The sequence below is a fragment of the Wolffia australiana genome, chromosome 1 (genome assembly GCF_029677425.1).
Source record: "Wolffia australiana isolate 7733 chromosome 1, ASM2967742v1".
NCBI lineage: Eukaryota > Viridiplantae > Streptophyta > Magnoliopsida > Alismatales > Araceae > Wolffia > Wolffia australiana.
This window is the reverse complement of record NC_135835.1, coordinates 20,455,001-20,482,699: the sequence shown is the minus strand read 5'-3', so window position 1 is coordinate 20,482,699 and position 27,699 is coordinate 20,455,001. Positions and strand designations below refer to the sequence as shown.

Genomic DNA, 27,699 nt, shown 5'->3' with positions numbered 1-27,699 from the left:
AACACTTGAAAATCAAGAACTTAGCAGGGTACTCTCTCTTTGATCCTCTCTCTTCCTCTTCAATCTTAGATTCCTCCTCATTATGTTGGCTGAGTCCCCTGTTCCTCTCTCCTCATCCTCTGATATGTCTTCCCATCTCCTGGTTTATCTCTCTGCTTCATCATCCCATCTCTCTTGAACACCATCTAATGTCTTCTCTATGTAAACTCCTTTCATCTGATTTTGATCTTCAATAGAACCACAATTTTATTGACACAATCCTTAGGCGTTATCATTTCAGAATTGCCTTATGGAAACCCTGATCAGCCATGCATTTTCTCAACAGAAAGTCACGGTTAGTTTGTTTTGATTAAGTTGTCTACATGATCGACAATATTCGACCAATAATCTTTCACACAGTGGGGCTGCAATTCTGTTGACATTGGACATGATTTACTTTCATAGACATATTTAGGCAGACACTTGAGCACAGAGGATCATAGGAAATTGAAACTGACATTACACAATTGAAAAATCAAAATCACTACTTCAATGACTGAGTAAATTTTATGAGAAGCCTCAGTTACTGTCCTGGAATACAAGTTTCGATGGACAAAATGACAGATGAATACCGTTCCCATTCTCGATTATAAATAGAAAGGGAATGTTAAATATACAGAAATCACCAGTCAGCCCCCGAATTTTGGGGAGTCAATTTTGAATCCGGAGAGAACTGCTTTCCCATGACAATATTTATCAGAAAGCAGACCTTTTACACGTTCCAGCTGTGTATATCTATAAATTCAAATAAGGCCTTTATTTCATTTACGACTTCGATAGGTGTCCGAGGCTCGTTCAGATTGACCAGACTATCGTGAGAATCTAGTTGAAAATGAATGCCCACGTTCAAGAAAGATAAAACACATCTCCGGGTATGATAAAACCATATTTCCACATCAATCCAATCACACTTTCGGCCTCAAACTTCTTTCCAAAGTTGGAAAAAGCCTTGTACATGATCAAGAACGTCTTCTTTGTGGGATCAAACTTGAAGGCTTCCATTTCACTTAATACAGTAGTCATTTCCTTGAAGCGATTCTGCTGCCCATACATTACCATCTGGCAATGATACAATGATCGACACAACCTCCATCCTGCAGACTCAGCAAGCCTTATGAACCTTATAAGATGTTCCAAATCATCAACACGGAAGTAACTAGATATAATAGCCCTCATAACGCCGGCCGTCGTAATCACAGTGCCATGGCTAAAAGCTTCATGAACAAGAGACTCCATCTTCTCCACCAAACCCTCCTGTGCATACAATTTTATCAAAATCACATTAAGCCAAGGTCGATACTGATTCTCCGGCAAGCGGCTCGACAGCTCCTCGACTCGGTTGACTCGTTCTGACTTAGAACTCTTGCAGTAAGCACATATCATGGAGCGAATCAACGGCGGCGATTGATCGGCCATGGTCTCTCTCACAGTCTCATACATCATCTCCATCTTCTCTAGATTACCCTGATGAGCATACCCACGAAGCATCAAGAGGTAAGTGCATGAGTCTGGCTCCAACCCAGATTCTTTCATTGCCTGAAATGTGCTTTCCATCTTGTCCCACATCCATGCTGTAACATACCCAGCAATAACTGTATTATATGTCTTCAAAGTAGGTTTCAAATTGGATTCTTCAATGGCAACAAGGATAGTTTCCATGTGATCTACGAGCATGGATCGGCCGAAAACGGAGAGAAGAATGTTGTAGGTGATGATCGTCGGCTCGCAGTCGGGGTCTCTCTTCATGACCTCGAACAGAGAAAGGCATTTCTTAGCAGACTCAGTGTACATGTAAGTGCCCATCAAAGCATTGTATGTAGAAGTAGTACGAACGCCCTCGGCGCCCGCTTCCACAAAGAATTCAAGGGCAAGATCAACTTTCTTGACACGGCCCGCGAGTTTGATCGCCTTGGCATACTCCTCTGCCGCAATTGGCGCCTCAATTTGCACGAATTTCTTCCTCCTCCGATCGAAGAACTAGTATTTTTTTTCAAAAAATGGGTCATGACGAACTTAATTGAGTTGAATTTCTTGGGTTCAAATGGAGATATTACCTCGAGGGCGACGAGAGGGCGGGCGCTGAGAAGATTGAGAAGCTCAACGCAGGGGGTTGCGTCAGAGATATCGCGAAGTAAAGAGTGTGCTGAGGCTGAATCGAGGATGAAATCGATACCCTTTTCGTCTTCTAGCGCGAGGAGCTCCTGGGCAAGAGCGGAGAGGTTGAATCGGAGGTCCTCGCTCATGGAAGTCCTCGAAGTGATGGGTACTTTCTCTGTTAAAAGGCGGATCTTTTCCGGGCCATCTGCCATGGATTCCGGCCGATCGGAGTCCGACGAAGAGGATAAACGTCGGAGAAGGAAGGATTTGAGCTCGCCAGACCGATCGATTCCAACAAAAGTCGAAGCTTTTGCTGGGTTGGGTATGGAAGAAGGGTAGCACCGCCAACGCCGCCGAAGGAGAAGCTTTGCTTGCTTGGCCGCTCGCGGGATGCTTGGCGGCGCCACCTTCATGGTTTTCGACGATGGGGGTTTCTCAGGCCATCTCTCCCCCCTCTTTTCGATTCAAGATTTTAGCAAAAAATGGCAGAATGAAGGGAAGATTTCAGGGGAGAAAAGAAGAATAAATAGAAGCCCACCAGAGAGCAAGTTCTATTTCATCAGTATGAAGCATAGACAACTTTCGCTTGTTAATTGGATATTATCTTCTCCCTCACCCTACTATATCCAACTTTATATGGATTTGCTCTCATATCTCTTGAATCGCCATTTAAAAGACATTAAATTCCTAGTTATCATTCCCTGTTGAGATGACCCGTACTTGTCACTAGTTTAAACTATTATGTGATTTCAAGTTTTTATAAATTTATCAATTTAATTGCAAAGCATTGATGGTACAAATCTAGTCATAATTCGGAGTTACGAGTAGCCAAGGGGAGAATAGAGAAGGCGGGTGGGGCACATAATTAATTCTAGCCTGGGTGAGTTTCATTCTAGGACTTCCCTTATTTTTACTTCAGCGAAAGTATTCATGAACGGCTAAACTTTAAGTATATAGTTAGATGTATAAAATACCATTTGAGAGTGACCTTCTAGTCTCATGCATGAGTCTAGTTAATGTCTCTGGTGCCCCACTATATATCTCTTGGGGTGCTAAGCTATGCCTCTGGCTCTACAAGATACTAAGGAATCTATTGACTCACTCATTGAACCTTTTTGTCATTGTTACCATGACATGTAGTCCCTCATCTGTTTGACGCTCCATGATGAGTGAGAGTATGATCAACTATTAAACTGTAATCACTCATCCAAGTTAATATTTTCAATTAAAAAATCATCAGAGAACGCATTCAATCTTCCACTACTTTGGCCTAGGACTTCATTGCATCATCACTCTTGAGTTTTCTCCTCTTATAGTAAGAGTGAGCAATCCCATCTTGACCACTTAATCACATTCATGTACTTCTTCTTGTACCCAACCTAAGTTCAATTAGGTAGAAACACGCAGGTCATAACCAAACCACAATTATCAATCTGTAAGACATGATTAAGATCAAAGGACAACTTAGACTATTATGACGTGAATCAACCTGATTGATGGCTTGGTGAATCAAGAACAATTGGTCGCACTCATCATGTGAGTGAGACTATATAGTGTTGTTCTATCCATATAATTTGATATCCCTCTAAAGAATTGAGCTAGATGTATAATGATATCATCATAATTCACTGTATTTATGAGCTTCATCATATGCATCACATGAACCTTATAATGAAATATTGCATTAATGAATATGGAATGAGATATAGAATGTGTGATCGGATTGTTAGCAACATATATTTCCAAAAAATTATAAGATCCAATACATGGATTTGTCTAGAGGTCAGACATGTGAACATATTTAAGATACTCATGAAGGAACCAATATATGACATATTCAATCCTTGTGAAACCAATGTTTTTATTTTTGGCTCCACCTTTTGTTTTAATATCTGGTTTTGGTCATGCATTCAATCTCAAATAAAGTAAGTTGAAGCCCAAAATTCCATCACAGTGTCCCACCTAGAAGGTTACATATTATAATGATCATCATTGCAAGCACCTTGGCCTGTCCACATAATTCTTCTACCACCCTCTCCTCCCCCAACTTTTGTGCCTTCTCTATGAAATCTTGTTCAAAGATCTGCCGTTGGAAATCTTTAAAAATTCCTTCCTAGCCTGAAGTGCGCCACTAGAAGTTGCTTTTGTTGAAATGATCTCTTACTATCAATGAGGAGATTTGACACACAGATTATTTGATTCAACCAATGGTATTGAAGCTGAAGTATTTCAACTTTCAGTGGGATGAAATTCATCCTAAACTTATTGTAATATTTTATTCTAATTGGACTATTTTGTCAACAAATGAATAAAATGATCCATTTTATGATTCTGTGAAAATTTTAAAAGGCAATGGTGAAAAAACAAAATTTAAACTCCTATTATAGGATATGTGACACCCTGAAAGTGGGAAAAAATTATTAGAAAAATATTAAATTCACAAAAAGCTAACATCTTGTTTTAGCTAATATTGCACTTCCTTAGAGACCAGAATACTTCATGCACTTAAACAAACACATTCTAGTCGATGGATTCAATATTGAGTGTATTATTTTGATTTATATTTAACTAATCATTAAATTATTAATCTGTATTTCAAATTGAAAGGCTTTCTTTCTTTGTAACGGTGAGAGGAGTACGCCGTTCAACATGCATTTAAAGGAATTTTAAATCTTCTATGGATATCTTTGTGGAAATGATCATTGATACGTGGAGATCAGTATCAAACTTAAAATTTAGTCTTGAATAAAAAATTAAGCTTATATTAAGTACTTGCAAGTAAAAAACATCACTATTTAACAAAATGTAGAAAAATGATTGATATGTTAATTCTATTGTCTCCCATCTAAATATTGGACATTGATTATGAATTGCAGATTAACTGTTGGCTAACTGAGATTCACTCATGAAAATCATATTTTCATTAGATTCATGGCTTTATATGACGAGCTCTAAATAGAAGAGCCCTTGGTCGGCAACAATATCTTCCTCAATGTTTGATCATTCCACCTGACCTTTTGTCCATCAGATTAATTTCAATCTCACATTTCTAGAGAGTATAATGGCACACACTGGCACTGGATATGATATAAAAAAGCATTTGATCTAAATTAAGTATTGAGTTTTTGCCAAAATAATTTAGGTACCAATATGTGTAATAGCTCTCTTTCTAAGTGCGAAATAAGGTGCGTATTTATCTTTGTATGTATATATATTAATCTTATTATATAAGTATAAGTCTCTCAGCATGTATATTTATATCTGAATTTTGGTGTTTGTGTCTTTGTACATAATTTTTTTATGTGTTCATATCTCTATCTTAACTTGTATGTGTATGATTTTTACAAATGTTTACTGTGTATACATAAGATAATCACAAATATCATGTTATTTTTAATCGTGATTTCATGCATTTTACATACTTATCTGTATTGAATGCATGTTTTTAAGCTTAATCTAATTTATTATTTTTTTAGAGTGACACTGTGATTTTCCTCGATTTTGGTATTTTTTTATAAAAATTCTGACATTAAATTCATAAAGTAACTGATTAGTGAAAATATGTATTTCTTGATTTATTTTACTATTTATAACATTTGAATGTGTGTATTTGATTTAATTTTCTCCGCTAGGAGTTACAATATTACTCTTTCAAATTGCGGCCAATAATTGGCATCAACCAATCCTTGGCAGTGAGTATGACACATCAATCTGTATTTTAAGTATGAATTTTAACCTTTGAATGTGTGCAAGGAATAGAAATTTGATGATTCTATACAACACTAACAATCTGTATTGAAGATCAAATAGGAGAGAGAATAAATCAATGGCCAATATTGCTCCAAGTTCAAGGCATAATATCTAGCAGTAGAGGAGTTTAAAGCTGATATTTTAGGGGAACTCATGTATCCATCCATGGTATGAGATATATGAATAGAGCTCATTAATATAAAAAAATGCTTTTGGATTTTGTTTCTAATTACAATTAGCAGATAATTTTTCTTATTCAGATTGTCGTTTGGGTCTGTTCTTGAGCTTTCACAGGAAATGGTTTAAGGAGTGATGATCTGGTCAAGACCTATGAAGAGAAAGCACTAGTTGACCTGTCGGGAAAGCGGCAAAGAGGTTATTGGTCTTTTAGTGTCACTTTGTCATCCTTTTTCCTAGGTTATCAATGTTTCAGATAGCCTAGGTTTTCGCCATCATGCATGTCATCATCAACTCTGATGCATATTGACATGTATCTGTCCCCATTCTTTGTCACAAACTGTGACGGTAAGGCTATAAAACGTGCCCCTCTCCTTTGCTACTTGACGCACATCTGCCTCCATCTCCATCACAATCAGCGATAATATTCTTGGAGATATATGTGGCATACAAGCCAATTACATATTTCACGCAGCAATTTATATTATAGAATATGTATATATATATATATATATTATAATGCACATGTGATGCTCATAATTGAAGTCCATGAATACATATAATGACTAATTGAATTATGATATGAATTCATGCATATTGATATAATAAAAATATCACTTCTGGTATTTTAAAAAAATTCTAAACATTCATTTTTGAGGGATACTCAAGAAGGACATTAAAATATCCATAAAGTATAACACTCTCTAGTCCCACTCAGATAATGAGTATGGTCTATCTCGAGTTGCTAGAGTAGAGACAATAAGGATATACTGCAGGTACTCTTTGGGGAAATATTTCTTCATATGTATGAATCCCTAAATGTTAGTATACATACCATAAATCAAGTTAATTCATGTCACAGTTGTGTATGTGGTCCTTGCACACTAAAGACACGTTGGGGATAGATGAATGTGTTTTGCCTATGATCTACAAGTCTCTAATAAGGGTTTCCGAACTGTCCTGGCTCAGATGCAACAAAGTTCACAAAGGTGATTGTGTAGTCAAGATGGGATCATCCACCCTCGGTATAAGAGGAGACTGACTCAATAAATTTAATTTAATTGAAACTCTGGCTAGGGAAGTGGAAATATTTGAGGTGTCCTTTGATGATTTCATCAGGCATTAGTACTATGAGAATAAAATATTAGAACAATGGTGAAACATACCTTAAGTCATTTAAGAGTCTCACATAGATGAAGGATTATACATACATGATTTAGGGATTATACATACATGATATATATTGTAAACCATAATTTAGGGAAGGAAAGAACTCATTTTAATTCTCTAATTTATGCAACAAGGAGCAGGTAATGAGAGAGTAAATTTCAATTCAAATAAATTTTAAAATAATATTTTTGGTGGTTTATTTTTTCTGGATTTAAACTATTTTATAAATAAAAAAATAATTGAAATGAAGGAAAACTAGTCAAAACTATTCTAAATAAATGAAATAAATAATTATTTTCTTTTGGATAGGTGTTAATAATGTTTTATATTTCTAAAAATTGTTTTTATATTCTTTTAGGGAAAGAAAGAAATTTTAAGGCTAAACATAATCTTTGACCATCCTTCCTGTAGCAAAATCTACCAGCGGTAACGCTGGTTTGCATGTAATTTGCAGGTGTTGGCGCGCCACTAGGCGACAAAATTGGGCAACAATGGGTAGTGGATGAAAAACAATGTAACTTTTGCTACATGAGGAATTTTTTAGTGTTTTTTGCTACATGAGGAATTAAAATACATTTGTAGAGTGAAAAAAAATCCATCAACTTTTAGGCTATCCATGAGAAAATTCAAATCAAATATTCAGGATGTCACAAATACCTTGCGGTCACTTTCCCCAAGGGCCAAGCGGTCTTTTTTTCTCTAAGAGTCTAATCACCCTTGAACTCTCTCTTCCACACTCTTGTATAAAAAGAATATATACAATAAATATGATGAACTAGGCCTCCAACAACAAGTTAGGAGCAGAAACCCAATATGAGATCCAAAGAGAAGGGAGAAGAGATTCAGTTGAAGTGCCAAAACTCTCCCGTGCACATTAGCTTTAATTCCAATGGTTTGGAGGGCTAAGATTACTTGATTTTCATCCTAGATCCACGTTACCCCCTTTCTAGATTTTAAAATAGACCTTTCAAATTAAAATTGTAGGTTAGCTTCACAATTCTTGCCTTTAGTTGACCTGTTTGTTAATGAGGTTTGAATGAGCTTCAAAAGTGGGCTTCTTGTGTATTGGTTATATTCTTATTATCCAGTAGATGGTTTGGCTTTCTCCTTTCATTACATTTGTATCCCAAATTCACCATTTTATTTTTCCATGTCCTGTATTTCAAAAAAAACTCCAAGAAAGATGTGAGAAATCCACTTGACTTAAAGGAGTCAAGTTTAGTCTAAAAAATTAATAGAATAAATAAAAATAGATTTTAGGAAGATAAATCATAAATTTCTCATTTTATCCTTAAATGGTGAACAATGTACGTGCAAATCTAAAAAAAGTTTGAACGCATAATTTTATTGATCTAATTTGGTGTTATCTGTTAACAAATGACGGTAAATGATTCATGAGAGAGTTGGCATACTCCATATCTTTTAGGAAAGAGGCGTAGCTTAGCACCCCATTGGTTGGCAACTTAATTAAATGATTGTGTTAAATCAATTCTTGATTCAGTGTCATATAGCTAAACCAATAATGTCAGCCCAATAAAGATTATTGGGCCATTGAAGTAATCAACTAGACGGAGACATGGGCCTGGACAGTCACACATAAAAGAAGAGAAGACTCCATAATCTGATGATCGTGTGAATACATGTAGAGTTCAGTTGTCTTAACGGTTTGAAAATGCTCACTCAAGGAGCCAAGAGATCACATGTTCGGTACATGCAACATTGATGTTTTTGGTTTTTCTATGTCTTTGTTTCAAGGTCCATTTCAGATTCGATACTTTGCTGCACAGTTGAGTTATGATCATTGCCATTTGAAGCCCAAAATTCCCAACGCACATCATTCTCTCTCTCCATTCCCAATACATACTATTTGTAACATCCACCATCAACTGTCACTTGGCTCTACCAAAGTGCCAGTTAGGTATTTTTTCAGTGTTGGTTAGAATTTATTACCATAAATTCCCATTATGATTCCCAAAATTATTCTATAAAATTTGAATAATTAATTTAAATAGGATCATGCCTAACCTTGCTTAAGTACACAGTGACAAGCTGGCTCCAAAATAGATTATATGTGTTACACAGGTAGGGCCATTTCTTTTCAGCTACTCTCCATGGAATCATACAATGAATTCCCACTAAAAATTCAAGCAACTTTGAAGTCTGAAACAATGTGGAGTCTGTTACTAGTAGATTATTAACATACTAAAAAAATACGATGAGAGATTGTCATAGTGGATAGATAATTAAACATTAAATGAGAGGCAAGACTGCTTGCTTTCAGGGGCCATGTTTTTTTGAATTGTTAGGCGGTGCATTTGACAAGCTGCCTAGATGTCACCTAATATGTTTGGATTGAATTGATCTACACAAGCTCAGTAAATACTAACTCAAGCTAGCTAAATCAACTCAACTCAAATTGTGTGAACTAATTGTCAGAAGCCATGACGAACTGATTTGACAATGAAGTCAGAATGATAATTGGCAGGTAAGGATTAGTAGGCCTGCATGCCATGACGAGGCAGTGTTCATAGACAAGGTGCAATGATAGTGCTTTATTTTACTCATCTGCAAAAGTTTATTGGTTTTGATGAATTATTATAAACTAATGCATGAGTCACATGATGAATGTTAAACAAAATACTGTGATGAATTATTATATACTGTGAATACTGATGAAAACTGCAGTTTATGCTGTGATATCATCGCAGAATATAATTGTAACATTGTAATATTGTATTTTTCAGCCAATGGGATAATTTCTCAAGGACTAAATGTATGCATGAAATGTCCTGAAACAACGATGATGCTACAAAAGAAGAAAGTTCTATTGGAGGAGATGAGAATACTCTCGGATCTTGTACCTGTTGGCGCTCGAGATCTTAGCTTTTTCCTCATGTCAGAGAGGGCTTTGCTTTGAATTCCCACTTTGATGGCGTATTACCGAGGTAATCAAGAATGTTAGATTTGACAGCAGGAAATCAAACACTCTTAATTACCAGCTGTAAAATCAAACATTCTAGATTACCTGCTGTAAGAACAATAACCCGTTCACGTCAGTTTATATAACACCTGCTTATTGATTCCTCAGTATGAGTCCTTGATAAATACTTTTCTCGACAAGTGACATATAACTTGAAGCCGTAAGATGTCTCCCAAGAATGTCTCTTGCTCATTGATTACTTACTAGTTTAGAGCTTGGCTTTGAGGAGCTCGAGCTTGGCGATGGTGCCAAGATGGACCTCATCTGGGCCATCAGCAATCCTCAGGGTCCGGGCCGTGGCCCAGAGGTGGGAGAGGACAGTATCCGATGACACGCCGGCGGCCCCATGAACCTGCATTGCCATGTCCAGAATCTTGAGCGCCATGTTTGGAGCGGACACCTGCGACCAACGATAACATTGAGAGATAGAGAGAGAAAGAAAAGCTCTTTGTTTACGGTAACCTTGGCCATGGCAATGGCTCCGCGGGCTTTCTTGTTGCCAAGCTGGTCTAACTGGTCGGCGGCGTCAAGGACCAAAAGCCGGGTCGCCGCCAGGTCAATGCGGCACTGAGGAAACAATATGCGAAGTCAATGAAGTAAATGAACAATATGCAAGTAAAGAAACGAAGAAAGACTAGACCATAAATAAAGTACAAGAGTTGGAAGCGACTAGTCGCTTCTGTGGCTTTTGAAAGGTTCGAAGGGCCAGTTTACGAGCGGGAGAACTACCAGTCATGAGCGATGCTCATGTCTGCCTAGAGAGTTTCAGTCGCTTGACGGACGAAGCCGGGCCAATACAATAAGCGGGCGAAAGGAGCGAGACCAAGCCAAGGCGTTGACCAGGCTTGATCAGAGGTGTAATCTAGGTAGATATGGTTCTTAGGATATGTGGTGAAGGTGGTGGAACCTTGGCAAGATCAGATAAGAACGAGCCGTGCTCAGCGATTGTTTTCCCAAAAACTTTTCGCAGGAGAGCCCTCTGCACCATCAGCTCCATCCCACGTTCTGCCGCTCCCACCAGCCTCATGCAGTGGTGCAACCTCCCGGGGCCGAGCCGCCCCTGAAAGAGCGAGAGATAAGAGATTGAGAAAGATGTAGGAGATGGACATGGTGATGGAGATGGAAAGGGTGGCAGAGAAAGACATAAATATAGAAAAATAGATGGAAATTGAGAAGGGAGATTGTGACGGATACGTGCAGAAAGCTATTAATCGACAAAACGAAGTGGTAGAGATGGGGATGAAGAAAGAGATGGAAGGAGGGCGATGGTGATGGATGCTGGAGATAGAGATGTAAAGAGAGAGATATAAAGTGATAGACCTGGAGATGCAATAGAGATAATGTGAGGGATTGTGCATGATAGAGATAGCCGTACGGAGGGAGACAGTGACCGACAGAGATAGAGCCAAAAAATACAGCTACAGATAGCAATAGAACAGAAATAGCAACAGAAAGAATATGGCGATGATGGAGATAGATACAGATATTGAAGAAGATATAGATAGATATATTAAGATAGAGAAGGGAAAGAGATACAGATATTGAAGAAGATATAGATAGATATATTAAGATAGAGAAGGGAAAGAGATACAGATAGATATATTAAGATAGAGAAGGGAAAGAGATACAGATAGAGATATAGAGATAGAGAAGGGAAAGAGATACATATAGAGATAGAGACAGATAGTATTGGAGATGGACAAAGAGATGAGAGAGAACAGAGGTATGCGAATGGAGATAGATAGAAAGATAGACAGAGAAGGGAAGAGGAAATCTAAGCAGTGCCAAAGACTGAAGTCAATCAAGATACTTAAGGGTAGAAATTTTATGGGCGCTGAAAAGAATCTACTGCTTTCATCCTCACCTGAGCAATCTCGAATCCACGCCCTTCCCCAAGAAGGATGTTCTCCACAGGCACCCTTACATTATCGAAAGATATTTCTGCATGCCCATGAGGCGCATCATCAAAGCCAAAGACCAAAAGTGGCCTCTTTATGTTAACTCCTGGAGTTTGGGCATCCACCAGAATCATTGATTGTTGTTTATGTTTTGGGGCATTTGGGTTTGTCTTTCCCTGAACAGGTGTTGCATCTCAGTAGGCTATATACAAGAAAACTATGCCAAAGAAGACAATCTGATGAGAAGTTACCATGACGATTAGGATCCGACACCGAGGGTCCATGGCCCCACTGGTCCACCATTTGGTGCCATTGATCACGTAGAAATTCCCATCTCTGTTACTAATCAAAATAAATGAGTAAACAAATAAAAAGCATTACTCTAGAGAGAGAGTCTTGACAAAGGCCAACCGGGTGATTGAACACTCGATGTTTGTGGCATCAGAGGATGCAACTTGAGGTTCTGTCATAGCAAACCCTGATCGAATGGTTCCATCCAGCAGTGGGACAAGCCATTCTTTCTGCTGACGCTCATTTCCATATCTCAGGAGCACCTACGCGTATGACCCAGAACAGAAGATAACTATCAATAAACTCCATACCCAAAAACATAAACTTTAAAGTCCAAAACCCAAAACCATGAACTCTAAAACCCAAAATCCTAAACCCCAAACCACAAATCCAAAAACTATACCCTCAATCCTAAACCCTAAATAAGGAATAAAGGAAACCAAATGCGGATCCTAAAATTGCCACATACCTCCATATTTCCAGTGTCAGGAGCGCCGCAGTTGAAAACCTGGGGAGCCCAAACAGAACGGCCCATAATCTCACAAATGAATCCATACTCCAGATTTGAAAGGCCAGCGCCCAGCAATCGGTCATCAAGGAGTTCTCTTGCCTTCAACGCGCTGTCCATCTGTGCAAAAAAAAATCTGAAGGTTCAGACGATTAAGAGAAAAAAAGTGAATTGTAGAGGATCAAGCGCGTACGGGAATCCATAAATTCCATAGGCCTTCCTTTTTAGCCATTTCCTTTAACCTCTCTTCCTCTGGATGAATTGTCCACCTATTGTTTGACTGGGCTAGTTTGTAGAAGTCTTTTTCCATGGGATAGATGTGCTTTTCCATAAAAAGAAGAACTTTGTCTCGTAGATCCAAAGCCCTCTTGGTGGGAACAAATTTCCCATCTTGTAAAGAGGGTTGACTGTCGGCCCCTGCAGAAAAATGACTTATCCTTCCAGAAACCGTGATATGAAACAAACACAAACAATCAAATCATGGATTTCTAAAAAAATGGTACTAAGTGTTTATTGACATTACAAATTTATATGGGAGCTCCGAAAAGAAACAATTAGACACCTGAGGGAGGGTTTTTGGGAAGAACATGCGGCTGACGAATAAATGCCCAGGCTACATCAATAAATGAGTTGGCTGTCTTTCCAGCGTTTTTGGCGCGGTCACCCCCAGAAGCGTTACCCTACAGAATATGAAAATCAATTTGCATTTTCCCCAGAAGTAATGAATATTAGCATCATGCCTTCTCAAAGGAGACGTACTCTAGTCCACCTATGATATACTCCAGCATATATGGAGGCACCACGGAATAAAGAGAATGCAATATAAAACTTCCAATTTTCTGCCGGCCATGGCCTCTCCTGAAACATGCAGTCATAGAAAGACAGTCAGTGAAATTTTCGGAAGTGATAACGTAGATTTGAAGACAAGAGATTCTGGCCACAACTTACAATCGAATTGCAATAAATAGCAAGGTACTCTGGTAGAGGAGGTAGCCATATCTCTTCATTCTGAGGCCCGTCAGATGATTCGGACCTGATATCTGTCAGGTAATGCTGCCATGAAAATAGGCCTGATTAATTTACTAATTTTATACATACACAATCCTCTTGAAACCTTCATCCGGATAATTACTGTATTCTGTTCGAACGGGAATTTTTCAAAATTCCAGAAAAATATAACTGATGCAGAAAGGAACTAGTTACAGAAATCTGACAGACAATATGACTTCTAACGATTGCAAATGTTGCCTAGAAGTTTTTGCGCAAGACAGATGATTATGGACGTAATGAAAGAGCAAAAATAAGAGAGACACGTCTGAATGGCTAGGTACCAATGTGCTGTAAGCCACATCACACATCTGGTTCCCTAGGGTACAAAGCTCCCAGTCGAGAATGCCAATGACTTGATCCTGCAAAACAAAACCATGACATGGAATGTTCTCTCTAGAGATGAATGCCCAATAGCAACCAGATGAGGCATAGTCAAACCTCCTTGGGATGAAAGACGAGATTATCAATGCGGTAGTCACCATGCACAAGCCCTGTTCCCAACGATGCAGAGGAATCTTCAAGAGGAATGTGCTGCTTCAGCCACATTCCCAGATCTAACATCTTTTGATTTCTCTCTGCCGTTCCTTCTCTTGTTGAAAGAAGATATTGCCGTTCCCATCTGTCGATCTATCATAAAAAATAATAAGAAAACATATTTCCATGTCACTCTAGTACTCTAGTAGTACATGTGCACAAAAAGATATGACCTACATAAAACTGTTTTCTTCAATTCCAGGAAACTCAAACTTTAATAACAAGATGAGTTTACTCTTTATTTGTAGAGATTATTGTATTGTTTGCCAATTCGGTGTTGAACTTGCAGAGAGAGGATATCGAAAATAATAGCTTAGATGAAACATGTAGGGATATGTCTCGTCCAACTAGACAAAACAAAGGAGTTACAATATTACGATTGCAATCTTTGTTTGGATTGGAGGTACACCACCTAATGCACCAATACCAACCAAAAGACCAGCTTAAACTGTATTTCATATTATAATCAACTAGAAACTCAAGGAGGCTATTAAATTCTCATCACATCATTCAGTCTGATTGAGATGCCCTAGTTTTATGTATATTGGGACTAGTGCCATATAGCTTCTGCCTATACAAAATAAAAAAGTAAGTAATTTTGAAAATAATATTTCAACTGGAAAAAGGATTAATAATGAGCTATTTGAAAACCCAGGAAGAAATTATGACATTTATTTTAAATAAAATGCGTAGATCTCAACTTTTGGTTTCCCAAAGAAAAAAATTCGGCGCAAAAAGATTATTTAAAGTAAAGCATGTTGGAGTCTGATGTACTTGTCTCTTGCAGTAATTGTCCCTTCGACCGAAATTCCCTAGCCCGATCGCATCAACATTGACCTTGTGCAGAGCTGCCAAAGTCTTTGAAGCAGCTTCATACAACTTTCTCTTTCTTTCCCGGGGTACTCCCTACAAATACAGAAAACGCCAGTGATAAAAAAGATGGAACCCAGTATCCCACTCAAATTTCAGGCCAAAATGGAAAATAATTAACCCCAGAAAACTGATAATTAAATTAGTTCTCACAGGGAGCCTACTATCCATGAAAATTCGCCCTTCCAAATGCTCCATGACATAGAAAGGTGTCCCGATGATACTTGCATCTGTGCACAGGCAGAAAACCTTTGGAACTGGAACCTCAGTGTGAGAACCCAAGGCCTTTAGAACCTGTACAGAACAGACAATTCCTCCGACAGTTTAGCGAATCACAAAATTTTAGATTGGACAAAAGATAAAAGAAATCGTTAATTTCATGTTAATCTGGGTGAGCGAAAATTGCTTCAATCAGATGCCCAAATCACAAAATTGGGCCTTTAGAGACTTTACAGAGCAGAAAATTCCTCAGACAGTTTAGAGAATCACAAAATTTGAGATTGGACGAAAAATCAAAGAAACCGCCATTTTCATGATTTTTTTTTGAAGGGTTTTTTCATGATACTCTGGGAAGCGATGCCCAAATCTGTTCACCTGACATCCGGAAGAAGCGATGACGACTTCTAAAACCAAATTCTACGAGGTTTCCCAGACGGAATCAAACAAATTTCAAGTAATAAAAATACGCAGGCCACGTCTATTATATCATCCGATTCGACAGAGAAGCGATCCTCACAAGAAACTCTCTTTCCACAGCATGCGCCGACTGCAATATCACCCCCGGCGGCTTCTTCCTTAGCACGAACCGCCTCACCACCGGATCCGATTCCCCCCGGGCCACGGCCTCCAGAGAGAAAGTCGGATTAGACTGCCCGTGCCCAAACTGCACAAAAAACCGAAATTCAGCGACTACTCCTAAAGAACATGAATCAATAAACGAAAATCTAAAACCCGCAGAAAATCAAAAAACGAAAATCTCAGAGTTTGCGACGGCGTTCACAGACCTGGAAAACGGAGAAGCTTCTGAGGACGGACGGGAAACCCTCGACATTGGCGTGGAGGTATCTCAGAAGAGCAACTTCGTCGAGTTGATGCGCCGATTGAACTCCGCCTCGCAGCTCGCTCGTCAGTTGCGCCATCTCCACCGATCTCCGAAGAACCTGCTCGAATTTCCGGTATATATCCCCAACTACAAGCGTTGGTCTAAATATCTTTTCCCGCCACATAACTCTGATAATTATTACTATTAATATTATAATAAAAGTGTAATCTCACATAATTCATCTTTGCCTTCTGACTTATGGGTCCATCACCAGTTATTTGTGGCCTTCTTTACTAGGTGATCTTCCTTATTCCTGATAAGACAAATGTTCATTTTTTTCTCTGTTTTTGATATTTAGTTTAGAATGGTGGTATTCGACTGGGGTGAAGTCGTAACAAGGTAGTCGTAGCGGAACCTGCGGCTGGATTGAATTCTGTGTGGCCCTCGGCTGTCGGCACGGCCTCCGAGAATTGGTACGCTGCCGAACTTGCATTGATTCTGTCGGCCTTGATATCCCCTCGGCCTATCAGCCTCGAGAATCGCTTTGCTTTTGTTGATGATTACAGAAAATTGAACTGGCTTTATCAAAGGAAATTTTACATGTTAACAGTTTTTACTGTTTTAAGAAGACGAGCAGAAAACGAGTTTATTACCAAAATTCAATATTTCAGTCAGACTAGGTTGGAGATGGCCAAACTTTTCACTCATTTTATGTAATCCTAGGTATTGTACATTGAATATCATGCACACATACATAGAAACTGCTCTAACTATGTTACCTCAAGCTAGTCTGTCAAAGAGTTTTTTGGATGAAGTTGTAGCTACTACTGCATTTCTTATTAATAGACTGATTAATCATGCTTTTAATAAACAAATCATCATATTGCTCTTCCACACACTGCCTGACCATGTAATTTTTTGAAGACTTTTGGTTGTTTATGTCATCCCTCATAGAAGTATATGTGGCCGGCAAGCCAATCACACATTCCGCATCTCGTTTTATGTTCATTAATAGAACATATTCATTATAGTGCACGTGAGATGCTTATAATGAAGTCCATGAAATACATGATCGGTGATGCAGGATGGACGTGGTCGACGTCCTGCGGGGGGAGTGTGGGTCTGCCTGTCCCTCTCGGGGACGTTTATCTTGGACTGCACGCCCTGCTTGTCGGTGGGTGTCCCGGAAAGATCTTGTCCTGGGGTCCTCAATTCGTTGGAGGGCCGAAGTAGATTCTATCTCCATGTGGTCTGCGCTCCACATGTAGTCGTCAGGGCGTTGGTGGGCCCGACTACCGGTGGAAGGGGTCTGTCGAGCCGGTCGGATGGCGAGGACGGCGGTGAACTAGCAGCTGCATAAGACGGCCATAGACGACGTCGTGTGGCGAGCGGCGATGGTCAGCAACAGTGGCGGCGGCGGCAGCCGAAGATGGCGGCGGCGACCGCCGGAGATGTCGACGACCGAAGGTGGGCAGCCGCCAAGATGGCGGCTGCGGCGGCGGCGGCCGGAGATAGCCGGGATATTGAGCCGCGGTAGTGAGCCTCCTTCAGGGTAACAGACCACCGAGATTGCGGCGGTCCATTAGGTTAGGCCCGTAACGGGTATAGGGCTGTCGTGGCATCCTCGAGATGCTTGCATGGCGATTGGGCTTCCGAGAGAGCAGTTTGAGGCGCGACGGCTGGCGGCTGGACTTCACGAGGGGGTCGGGCGGCGGCAGCGCTTTGAGTGCGGGATCACGGCACCTCGGGATCGCGAGCGGTTCATCGGCGGGCCTTGGGACGGAATAGAGGCACCAACCCATAATGCTCGGGCCCAATGGGCGGAGTCGGCAGCTGAGAATGACCAGTGTGGTGCGCGCGCGGCGCGGCGCGGCGCGCGGCGGCCGTCTGGCGCGCCTGTGACCTGTCGCGGCGGCAGCGTGCGCGGTTTGGCGGTTGTGGCGGCTGCGGCGCGGCGCTGCGAGCGCTCCGGCGGTGCAGGCTGCTGCGGCGCTCCAGCGACTGCGGGCGCTCCAGCCGCTGCGAGCGCTCCGGCCGCTGCGGCGGCTGCGGCGGCTGCGGGCTGCGTGGTCGCTCCGGCGGCTATGGCGGCTGCGGCGACCAGCTGCGAGCGGGCTGTTCTGCGGCGGCGAGCTGCTGCGAAGCGGCGGCGCTCGGCGGCTGAGGAGCCAGTACTGCGGCGGCGCGATCGGCGGCTGCGGCTAAGAAGCGGTGGCGGCGGCCCGAAGCGGCGGCAGCGGCGGCGGCTGCGGCCGCTACTCGTGGCGGCGGTCCTGTTTGGGTGGCGGCTCCGCGATCGAGCGGCGCTCCACCGACCTGGGACCTCGGCGGCGGCGACGCCTGGGGTTCGTCGGTCTGTCTGACAGGCGGGGAGGCGGAGCAGGGCGGGCTGCCAAAGTCGGCCCCGTCCCGTCCGCCCTTCACTCTCTTACTCTCTTCTCTCAAAACGGGAACAGAACGTGACTCTTATCTTTTCCAAAAATTTAGAATGGACTTACTCCGTCGGGCGCCCTCTCCTTCCGTTATGTAGGGAGGATAATGGGCCCTAAGGAGTGGTCCAAGAGAGGGAACCCATTAGGAAAGGGTCCCCCTCTTAAGACCACTAGTACAATGTTTATTTAAATATAAAACCTTAACCAAACCTTAAAAAAAAATGCGGATATGTTGAGGGCTCCGCCATCAATCGAACTTAGTGAATTATGACGAGATTGTAATACGGAGATCACTAGTCTTTAAGCATATTTTCTTAACATTCCTATTCGAAGGATACACGAGAAGGACATCGAAGTATACGAATAGAATAACATTATCTAGACTCACTCATATGCTGAGTATGGCTGGTCACGTAGCCATTAGTGTGGCGACACTAAGGATAGATAGTGGGTGCTCTATAGTGGAAAGAGTTCACTGAATTGATCCGTACGAATCCCTGAATGGTATTATACCTAACTGTCAATCAGGTTGATTCACGTCATGGTTGTGTAAGTGGTCCTTAGACATGAGACACCAAAGACGTCTTGTAGACGAACAATTATACTTTGGCTATGGCCAACGAGACTCTAATTATGGGATTCTAAACGGTCTTAGTTTGGGTACATCAAGAAGTTCACGAAGACGATTGAGTGGTCAAGATGAGATCGCCCACCCTCGGTATTAGAGGAGATAACTCAAGGAAGACGATGCAATGAAGTCCTTGGCCAAGGCAGTGAAATATCAGAGAAGAGTTCTTTGATGATTTCCGAATGCATCAATACTAGCTCGGATGATCGATTAGATTTTGACAATTGACCATACCCTGAGTCATCCAAAGGGCGTCAAGTGGATGACGAATTATACATACATGGTAGCCAATGATGAACGGGTTCCATGAAGTGAGTCGATACACACTCCTTTGTACCTTCTAGAACACAAGGTGTAGCTTGGCACCTCACGTGTTGGAGACTCGACTTATCGATTGGGTTAAATCGATCCGACATTAATTAATCTATATGATGATATAGTTAATTAATTTGGAAGGCCAATAGAGGTTATTGGGCCACTGGAGTCGTTGACTAGTCTCATACATAGGCCTAGAGGGTCACACACAAATGGTCTTTTGGACGTCGGAAGATATACTTAAGTTTTGGGGGTTTTTATCAAAAATACCCACTTAGTATAAATAGTAGAAGGCCCTGGACGAAATTCACCCTGGCCAAAAATTGTTCAGGGGCCTTTCCCCTTCTTCTCCCATCTCCCAAAACCCCCTCTCCATCCTCGATGTGATCGGGACGACGTAACGACGCCAATGGAGAAAGAACGGGGCTAGTCAACGAGGAGGAGATGCGATGTGCCGAGGATTGCGTGGATACGTCTAGATGCTGCACACGTGAGCAGCTCGACTCGTCTCCCTCCTGGATCCAATAAATCATGGATGTGATCTGTGTAAAGGTACTTCGTTTAATATTTTTGGTGATGACGTTCGATTCGTTCAAGTCTTCCGCTGCGAATCATTTTGATTTGTTCATCCAAATCTAGGTCTATAGAACCCAACAATCCCTATCTAAGACCCCACGCACATAATAAGTTGAATGTTAGATAAAAAAATATGTATTTCTGGGTTGTAACTTCTTGCATAATTGATACATGTGTCTATCTCTCCATCTAGATAAATTCCTCATTTGTCAACATGTTATTTTATCTGGGACAAGCTTAACATCCCTATCGTCATCACCACTGCTGAAACTTTGCTTGAGGGGGGTGTTAAGGAGTTCAGCTCGACACATTGGAATCATCCTCGACATATCAGAATGGTCTCTAACCAATAGGATTCTTAATAAAGAGTAGACATGTGTAGGACATATACCCATTATACTCGTTATGAGGTTAGCAGATAGGATTCAATATAAGTTCAAAGATAGATGTGATTAAATATAGAGGGTCATGATAAAACCAAATAAAGAAAGACCCATTATAGCAGCTGATATTTAAAGATAGGAGGAGACAATCATGATAGTATAAATAAGAAGCAATGTGTAGCAAAATTATTTGTGGAATCAAGGTCTTCTAATGAACTACACTATGCCCCTCTCTCTTTGCGTCTTCTCTTCTTGAATTATTTACACCTTTCTTTTATCTCTCTATCTCTCACTTTCTCTCTCTTTCTCTCTCTCTCTTGATCACTAGATTTGACTTGGGTGTCCACTCGGAAATAACTAAAATTCAACCTTGACAAGGGTAAAAAATGTTAACTTTTAGTTTTCCATCGTTAAAGGGACAGATTTGACCTGCACAAAGGGAATATTTGTCTTAGAAAGTCAACATAAAACCAATAATTATGATTCAGGACATTCACCAGGTCTCTGAACTTGAGGATGTAAAACATCTCAAGGTAGCGGCGCGTCTCTCGCCGCTCAAGCTTTGAGACATACTTCCAGAAGCCATAGACTCCGGCCAGAGTCATCAACCTTTCAGAGTAGATCTTCCAAGTGTATCTGATGAGATTATGTTCGAATGAGTCAAACATGCCTCCACCAGTGTTTATTCTCTAGAGATACTATCAGAATTATCTCTAAATAGAGATAATATTCCAACAATCAATATATTTGATCATCTGGTAATTAAACTATGCTTAAAAGTCAGAGGAATAAATATGCTTACAAATTAGTTGTATGCCTAGAAGATTTGGCCCATTTATCACTACACTAGGTATAAAAGGTCAATGGAACAAGAAAAGCTTAAAATTGACATGTTGAGGAATCATAGAATGATATAGTTGGTCATCGCGCTTGGTTAAAAGCCAGTGGACATATAAAGATTCTACCCTGTATGTACTAAAGTAACAGTAGATTTGGAAAATAAAGGTCCCAACTAATGAGTTATAGTGATTCTATCTAGAGAGGAAGAATCCGAGAATTGGACATTGTGTTCACCAAAAAAATCACATGTAGCATTAAATGATAGGACCATAATTTTCCCTAACATGATAGGACCATAATTTTGGACAAAAAACCGGAAATAAAATCTTGATTTAGACAGTTGTCACCAAGCCAAAAAGAAAACGCAATGGAATATTGGCACATGACAATAATTTTAAGGAACTTGACTTAGTTCTAAAGGAACCATTGATTTATAGTGAACTATCAACCGATACAAGAGAGTAATGGCTCTAGCTTAAAAATACTAATAATTAAACTACCTTCCAAAGACTTGATCATTAGAATGAAAAAAGGAATTTGATTTCATACTAGAGAAACCATTTATTGACAATGAAAAATGAGAACTAACACAAAGAAAAAAGGATCTAGGTTAAAAATACCAATAATTAAACTACCTTCTAGAGACTTAATCGTTACAATGAAGTAAAGCAATTTGCTTTCATACTAGAGGTACCACTGATTGACAGCGTAAACTGATACAAGAGAGTAATGGCTGCAGGTTAAAAATACCAATAATTAAACTATCTTCCAAAGGCATATAGGTCAAAAATACTAATTTCGGAAAGTATTTTTATTTCGTATTTGAGGAACCATTGATTGACAGAGAAAACTGACACTATCTTAAATGATTGGTTCAAGGTAAGTAAAAAGAACAAAAAAAGAGAGAATTAAACAACCGTATTAACTGATACAAGAAGAAACACTGATTGTTTCTAGACCTATTATACTGGTGGTTACAATTAATTGTTCTAATGAGGGTTCACTCATTAGGAGCCATTGCTCTTGGTTAAAAATAACCAATAATTAAACTACCTTCTAAAGACTCATAGCAACAAGATCAATAATAATCTAAGAGCTCACACTAATTCTCCCTTGTAGGATAACAACTGATACTAACAAATGATTGAACCCTAATTAGAAGGAGTGTTGGGGTTAACTCTTAGGTTACAAATACCAATAATTAAACAACCTTCTAAAGACTCATAGCTACTACATCTACTACAAGAGAGACAAAAAAATCTAATAGCTAACACTAATTCTACTTTGTAATAGAAGAACTGATGCTAACTAACAAATGATCAAACCCTAATTAGAATTAGGGATAAATTAGAGATTTGGAGTTGACTTTTGAGGGTTTGGGAATGAACCTGTCATGGATACGGCGGAGAGCGGCGGCAGAGATTTGGTGCCAGTACGCAGGCTCGCGTTGGCAGCGTTCGAAGAAGTCAACCATGAGAGCAGCCGCCACGTGGGGATGGTAGGGGTCCACGTGGAAGCCTGAGATTCGATGCTCAATGATCTCAGCGGGGCCACCATGACACGTGGCGAAGGTCGGCAGCCCACACGTCATCGCCTCTATCACCGTCAGCCCAAAGGCTTCGTAGAATGCTGGCTGCGCAGAGAAGAGAGATGTAGACAGAGAGATACAGAGATCATGTGAGAGAGATAGTAGGCTGGCTGCCCAAAGAAGAGAGACGTATACAGAGAGATACATGAATCATGAGATTGAGATAGTAGGCCGGCTGCACAGAGAAGAGAGATGTAGACAGAGAGATAAAGAGATTATGTGAGAGAGACACTAGGCTGGCTGCCCAAAGAAGAGAGTTTTGGAGAGAGAGAATGAGATGAAGACAGAGAGATACAGAGATCATGTGAGAGAGATAGTTGGCCGGCGGCCAAGAGAAGAGAGTTTTATGGAGAATCAAAGTTACATGGAATATAACGAGAGTTAGAGAGAGAGACACGAGTTGGGTCGACAGAAAGGATTAGAATGGAATATAAAGAGGGGGAAATTTGTTGGAAGGACTAGGGAGGAAAAAGTAAGTATTACGTATAGAAAGGCATATATGTGCACAGAGAGAGAGGAGGTGTAATGATAACAACCAGATAGATAGAGAGATAAAGAAGCTAGGAGATAGATAGATAGATAGACGGATAGTTATATATATATATATATATATATATATATATATATATATATATATATATATATATATAGAGAGAGAGAGAGAGAGAGAGAGAGAGAGAGAGAGAGAGAGAGAGAATGAAAATAACGAAAAAGGAATTAAGGAAAGGAAGAAACAAACAGAAAGAAGAAAATAACCTTATAAAGATCTAAAGATAAGAAACAGATAAAGGTAGATATATATAGAGAGAGGTTGGATGGATATGATACCCGGATTAATAGAGAGATCGAGATGATAAGAGGGAGAGAGAGAGAAATAGAAGAAGGAATGCACAGAAAATTGAAATAAATAAGCAGGTAAGGAAATGAAGGAACAAAAAGACAAGAAAATAACCATATAAAAAATAAAGATGTAAAATTAAGAAACAGAGAAAGGCAGATATATATGATATCCAGATAATTAGAGAGATCGAGGTGCTTAGAGATAGATAGATAAATAGATCGACAGAGAGAGAAATAAAAGAAAGAGAAAAAAGAAAAAAGGAAAGAAATAAGCAAAGAAGGCAAGAAGAAAAGGAAGAAACAGAAAGAAAGAAGCCACTAAAAGAAAAATAAAGATCTCAGAGAAAACAAGAGAGAAAGAGACATGGAACCTGAACGAAGATGCCGCCGGTGTCGGCGACGTAGCGGTAGAGCTCGCCGTTGCGCGCCCTGTTCATCTGGGCGGAAATCCAGCGAAACTGACCGTCGAGATGGTACGTCTTCATGTGCGCGTGCATCTTCTCTATCTCGTTGATCTCTTCTCTGTCCTTTGATCTTTCTACGTCGTTGTATCCCGCCACCACGGCCAGGTTGGCCAGCCTCCTCAGCTCTTCGCTCTGCCCGAACCACTCCACCAGCCCCGTGATGTTCTTCACCTTATCCAGCCTCGCCATGGAGAAGATGATGGGCTTCGACCGATCCTCCAGCCGTCCTCTAGAGAGAGAGATACATGAAGAGAGAGAGAGATGCCATGAAGAGAAATTATCAGAATATGAAGATAGGTTGGAGACTGAAAAGAAGAGACATTATAACAATAATTTAATCAGTGTAATGATAATGATGATGGTGGTGATGATTGCCATTAAGACGAAGTTGACATTGATGAGGATGAGGATGAAGATGATAATGATGATGACGACGATAAAAGAGAAACATGAGAGTTATACGTATCCAGATATAGGTTGGAGAGTGAAAAGAAGGAACATTAGAACAAGAAATTAGATGATGGTGATTATTACGCTGTTGATGGTGATGATAGTAGTAAGATGAAGTTGACAATGATGATGAGGAGGATAATGATGATGATGAAAACGATGATAACCATGACGACGATAAAAGAGAAATATGAGGAGAGTTATAAGTATCCAGAGATAGGTCATAGAGTGAAAAGAAGGAAAATTAGAACAAGAAATTCGATGATGGTGTCGATGGTGATGATAGTCGTGAAGATGAAGTTGACAATGATGATGAGGATTAGAAGGATAATGGTGATGATGATGACAACGATGATAACCATGACGACGATAAAAGAGAAACATGAGGAGAGTTATAAGTATCCAGAGATAGATCGGAGAGTGAAAAGAAGAAACATTAGAACAAGAAATTCGATGATGGTGATGGCGATGAACACAACGATGATGAGGATGGCGAACGACTTAGATGATGATGATGGAATGGTAATGGCAAAGATGATGAGAAGGATGATGATGATAGATTGGAGGGAAATGATGAACTGTGAAGAGGTAAAACTCACATATGTTCATGGCTTTGATCCGAACCAAAGAGAAGGCCTTCAATAGAGGCGTGCAGGGAAGTCAGCCTCTTCTCCGTCTCCGAAAATGGAAAATAGATGGTCATATCCGCTCCAGGAGAGACGATGTTGAACTTGGGATCAAACACGTCGATGCCATGAACGACCCTGTAAAGCCCCGGAAGCGTAAAGGCAGCGTGGCTCTCGTACTGTCCCACTGTGTTCTTGCTATAATCATACAATACATATCACTTTAATACACTAAACAAGACATGGAAGAAGATCATTATGATGATGATTATGAAGATGATGATGATGATGATGATGATGATGATGATGGAGAACCTTCCAGCAATCTCTTGATAGGTGCTGGTGACGATGAAGTCCGCGTTATTCATGGCGATCAAATCGGCGGTGAATTGACAGGAGAAATGGTACTTGTCTTCGTAGGTCTTCCAGTAAATATCCGACTCTGGGTACTTAGTCTTCTCCAGAGCATGGGCGATGTTGCACTGCATTGGAAGAACGTGACAATATAAGAGACTAAAAATATTTTACAAAAAAGTATATAATCTTCTCCATGCCTGCGTAATCCCCAGTTTGTAGGCTAACAACGACGCGACAAGATTTCCATCGCTGTAGTTTCCGATGATCAGATCAGGAATGCCCTGCAACTCTGCCGCGATTTCACTTGACGCGTCCTGCCCGTGAATTTTAGTAATTATTTTTCAAGAAAGATTAGAACAAAAAACTTCATTGATCTTATTTACCTCGGCAAATGTCTCTAGATAAGGCCACACGTCGAATCTTGAAATCCATTTCCGGAGAATACCCTTCTCTGTTCTGAAAGGGACTCGCAGTATGTGAGAGTGCTGCGTCCCAGTTATCTTCTCCAGGCGCTGATGACAAGTCGTCCCCTTTGCCTCTGGAATCAATCTCGTGACCTTCCAAAAATTAAACAAAAAATATTTTACCTAACCCACTAGGCCTTTTATCTTCTACGTTTTTTTAAGTATAACTGCGGTTTCTTGGAACTACCATTCAACAAAAAACACATGCATAGTTTTTTAAATTAGCTCTAACTTATTGCATAAAGTCAGTCATAAGATATAAATCATCTCTACAGATAGAGAGCGTCTCATACCACGAGGATCCGGGGATCTACGCTGAGTCCTTGTCGCTGAATTCTGACGATCATTTCTCCCTCTAAGGCTCGAACTTGGTCTAGAATGTACACCACCTGTAGCTACAGATTGATCACATACCCATGAAGAAGATGATGATCAGAAGAAGAAGCGAGAAGATAATACTTGGCCACCGGTGTCAGGCAACCCTAGAACATTGGCCTGGCCAAAGAACCCATGGGGAGAGACGATGACGACGTTAAACACCATGGGAATCCTTCCCAAGAAGGTCTCCAGCGTTGCAGGATCAGGGGCTTGAAGAATGTCTAGAAGGAGATGTATCATGTGCAGGGCTCTCTCTGCGGTATCCCCCCACCCCTTCTCCAGCCCCAGCTCCTGGAATCTACCAACAAATCAAATAAATTTTGGGAGAACAATATCTTGTTCAAGATCAGAAGTAGCATCTAGCATGGTATCAAGGCTGAGTTTTGTAGAACAACATCTAGCTGAAGTTCAAAAAATATCAACCTTGTACCGGTTCTAGTGCTTAACTCTTAAAATGGTATCAAGACGAGTGATGGAGAACATCTTGTCTAAGTTGAGTGCTATCACCCTTGCTCAGTGGTATGAGTGTTGGAGAACAACATCTCGTTGAAGTTAAGAAGTAACTCTCTTGCAATCCGCTATAGTAATTAGTACAATGGTAAGTGGTTAACTCTTAATGTGACATCAGGGTGAGTGTCGGAGAACAGCATCCTGTCTCTTTAAGCACAGAAGTTAGTTTGCTCAACTCTTAATATGACATCAGGTTGAGTGTTGGAAGACAACATCAATTTTAAGTTAATAATTAGAATACTTGCCATCAGCTGTAGCTTTTAACACAGTAGTAAGTTTGCTTAACTCTTGATATGGCATCAGAGTGAGTGTTGGAGAACAGTATCCTGTCTAATTTAAGAAGTGGCACCCATGCTATCAGCTATAGCATTTAGCACAGCAGTAAGTTTACTTAATTATTAATATGGCATCAGGTTGAGTGTTCGAGAACAGCATCTTGTCT

General features: G+C 40.4%; 3 protein-coding genes across 7 annotated transcripts in view; all 3 read right to left on the bottom strand.

Annotated features, from left to right (window-relative positions):
* Positions 1 to 506: 506 nt before the first annotated feature.
* On the bottom strand, positions 507 to 2,726 carry LOC144710118 (pentatricopeptide repeat-containing protein At2g30780-like). Its single transcript, XM_078583794.1, has 2 exons — positions 2,094 to 2,726; positions 507 to 2,016 (listed from the first exon to the last, which is right to left on the bottom strand). The coding sequence occupies exons 1-2, from the start codon at positions 2,547 to 2,549 to the stop codon at positions 886 to 888; spliced, it is 1,587 nt and encodes a 528-aa protein (XP_078439920.1). The 5' UTR covers positions 2,550 to 2,726; the 3' UTR covers positions 507 to 885.
* A 7,177-nt stretch (positions 2,727 to 9,903) lies between these two features.
* Positions 9,904 to 16,545, bottom strand: IBR3 (acyl-CoA dehydrogenase-like protein). 5 transcript variants are annotated; one of them, XM_078583763.1, is made up of 18 exons: positions 16,369 to 16,545; positions 16,101 to 16,247; positions 15,518 to 15,658; positions 15,269 to 15,400; positions 14,399 to 14,587; positions 14,242 to 14,319; positions 13,859 to 13,963; positions 13,670 to 13,768; positions 13,473 to 13,590; positions 13,104 to 13,327; positions 12,872 to 13,030; positions 12,523 to 12,665; positions 12,363 to 12,447; positions 12,078 to 12,287; positions 11,121 to 11,273; positions 10,676 to 10,780; positions 10,418 to 10,613; positions 9,904 to 10,261 (listed from the first exon to the last, which is right to left on the bottom strand). In XM_078583763.1, exons 1-17 carry the CDS (start codon positions 16,501 to 16,503, stop codon positions 10,422 to 10,424), a joined length of 2,415 nt encoding a protein of 804 aa, XP_078439889.1. In that variant the 5' UTR covers positions 16,504 to 16,545; the 3' UTR covers positions 9,904 to 10,261; positions 10,418 to 10,421. The 5 variants fall into 5 exon arrangements, with proteins under 5 accessions (XP_078439889.1, XP_078439900.1, XP_078439896.1 ...); XM_078583774.1 differs by having other exon boundaries at positions 9,904 to 10,258; XM_078583770.1 differs by having other exon boundaries at positions 10,019 to 10,302.
* Positions 16,546 to 20,931: 4,386 nt separating this feature from the next.
* SUS3 (sucrose synthase 3) overlaps positions 20,932 to 27,699 on the bottom strand; it is a 10,444-nt gene continuing 3,676 nt past the window's right edge. The window contains exons 6-15 of the mRNA XM_078591835.1: positions 26,829 to 27,045; positions 26,663 to 26,758; positions 26,289 to 26,462; positions 26,103 to 26,219; positions 25,864 to 26,030; positions 25,522 to 25,746; positions 24,380 to 24,701; positions 22,969 to 23,213; positions 21,238 to 21,376; positions 20,932 to 21,169 (exon numbers count right to left, since the gene is read on the bottom strand). Coding sequence (XP_078447961.1) covers positions 21,137 to 21,169; positions 21,238 to 21,376; positions 22,969 to 23,213; positions 24,380 to 24,701; positions 25,522 to 25,746; positions 25,864 to 26,030; positions 26,103 to 26,219; positions 26,289 to 26,462; positions 26,663 to 26,758; positions 26,829 to 27,045 — 1,735 coding nt within the window. The 3' untranslated portion in view covers positions 20,932 to 21,136. The remainder of the gene's footprint in view (positions 21,170 to 21,237; positions 21,377 to 22,968; positions 23,214 to 24,379; positions 24,702 to 25,521; positions 25,747 to 25,863; positions 26,031 to 26,102; positions 26,220 to 26,288; positions 26,463 to 26,662; positions 26,759 to 26,828; positions 27,046 to 27,699) is intronic.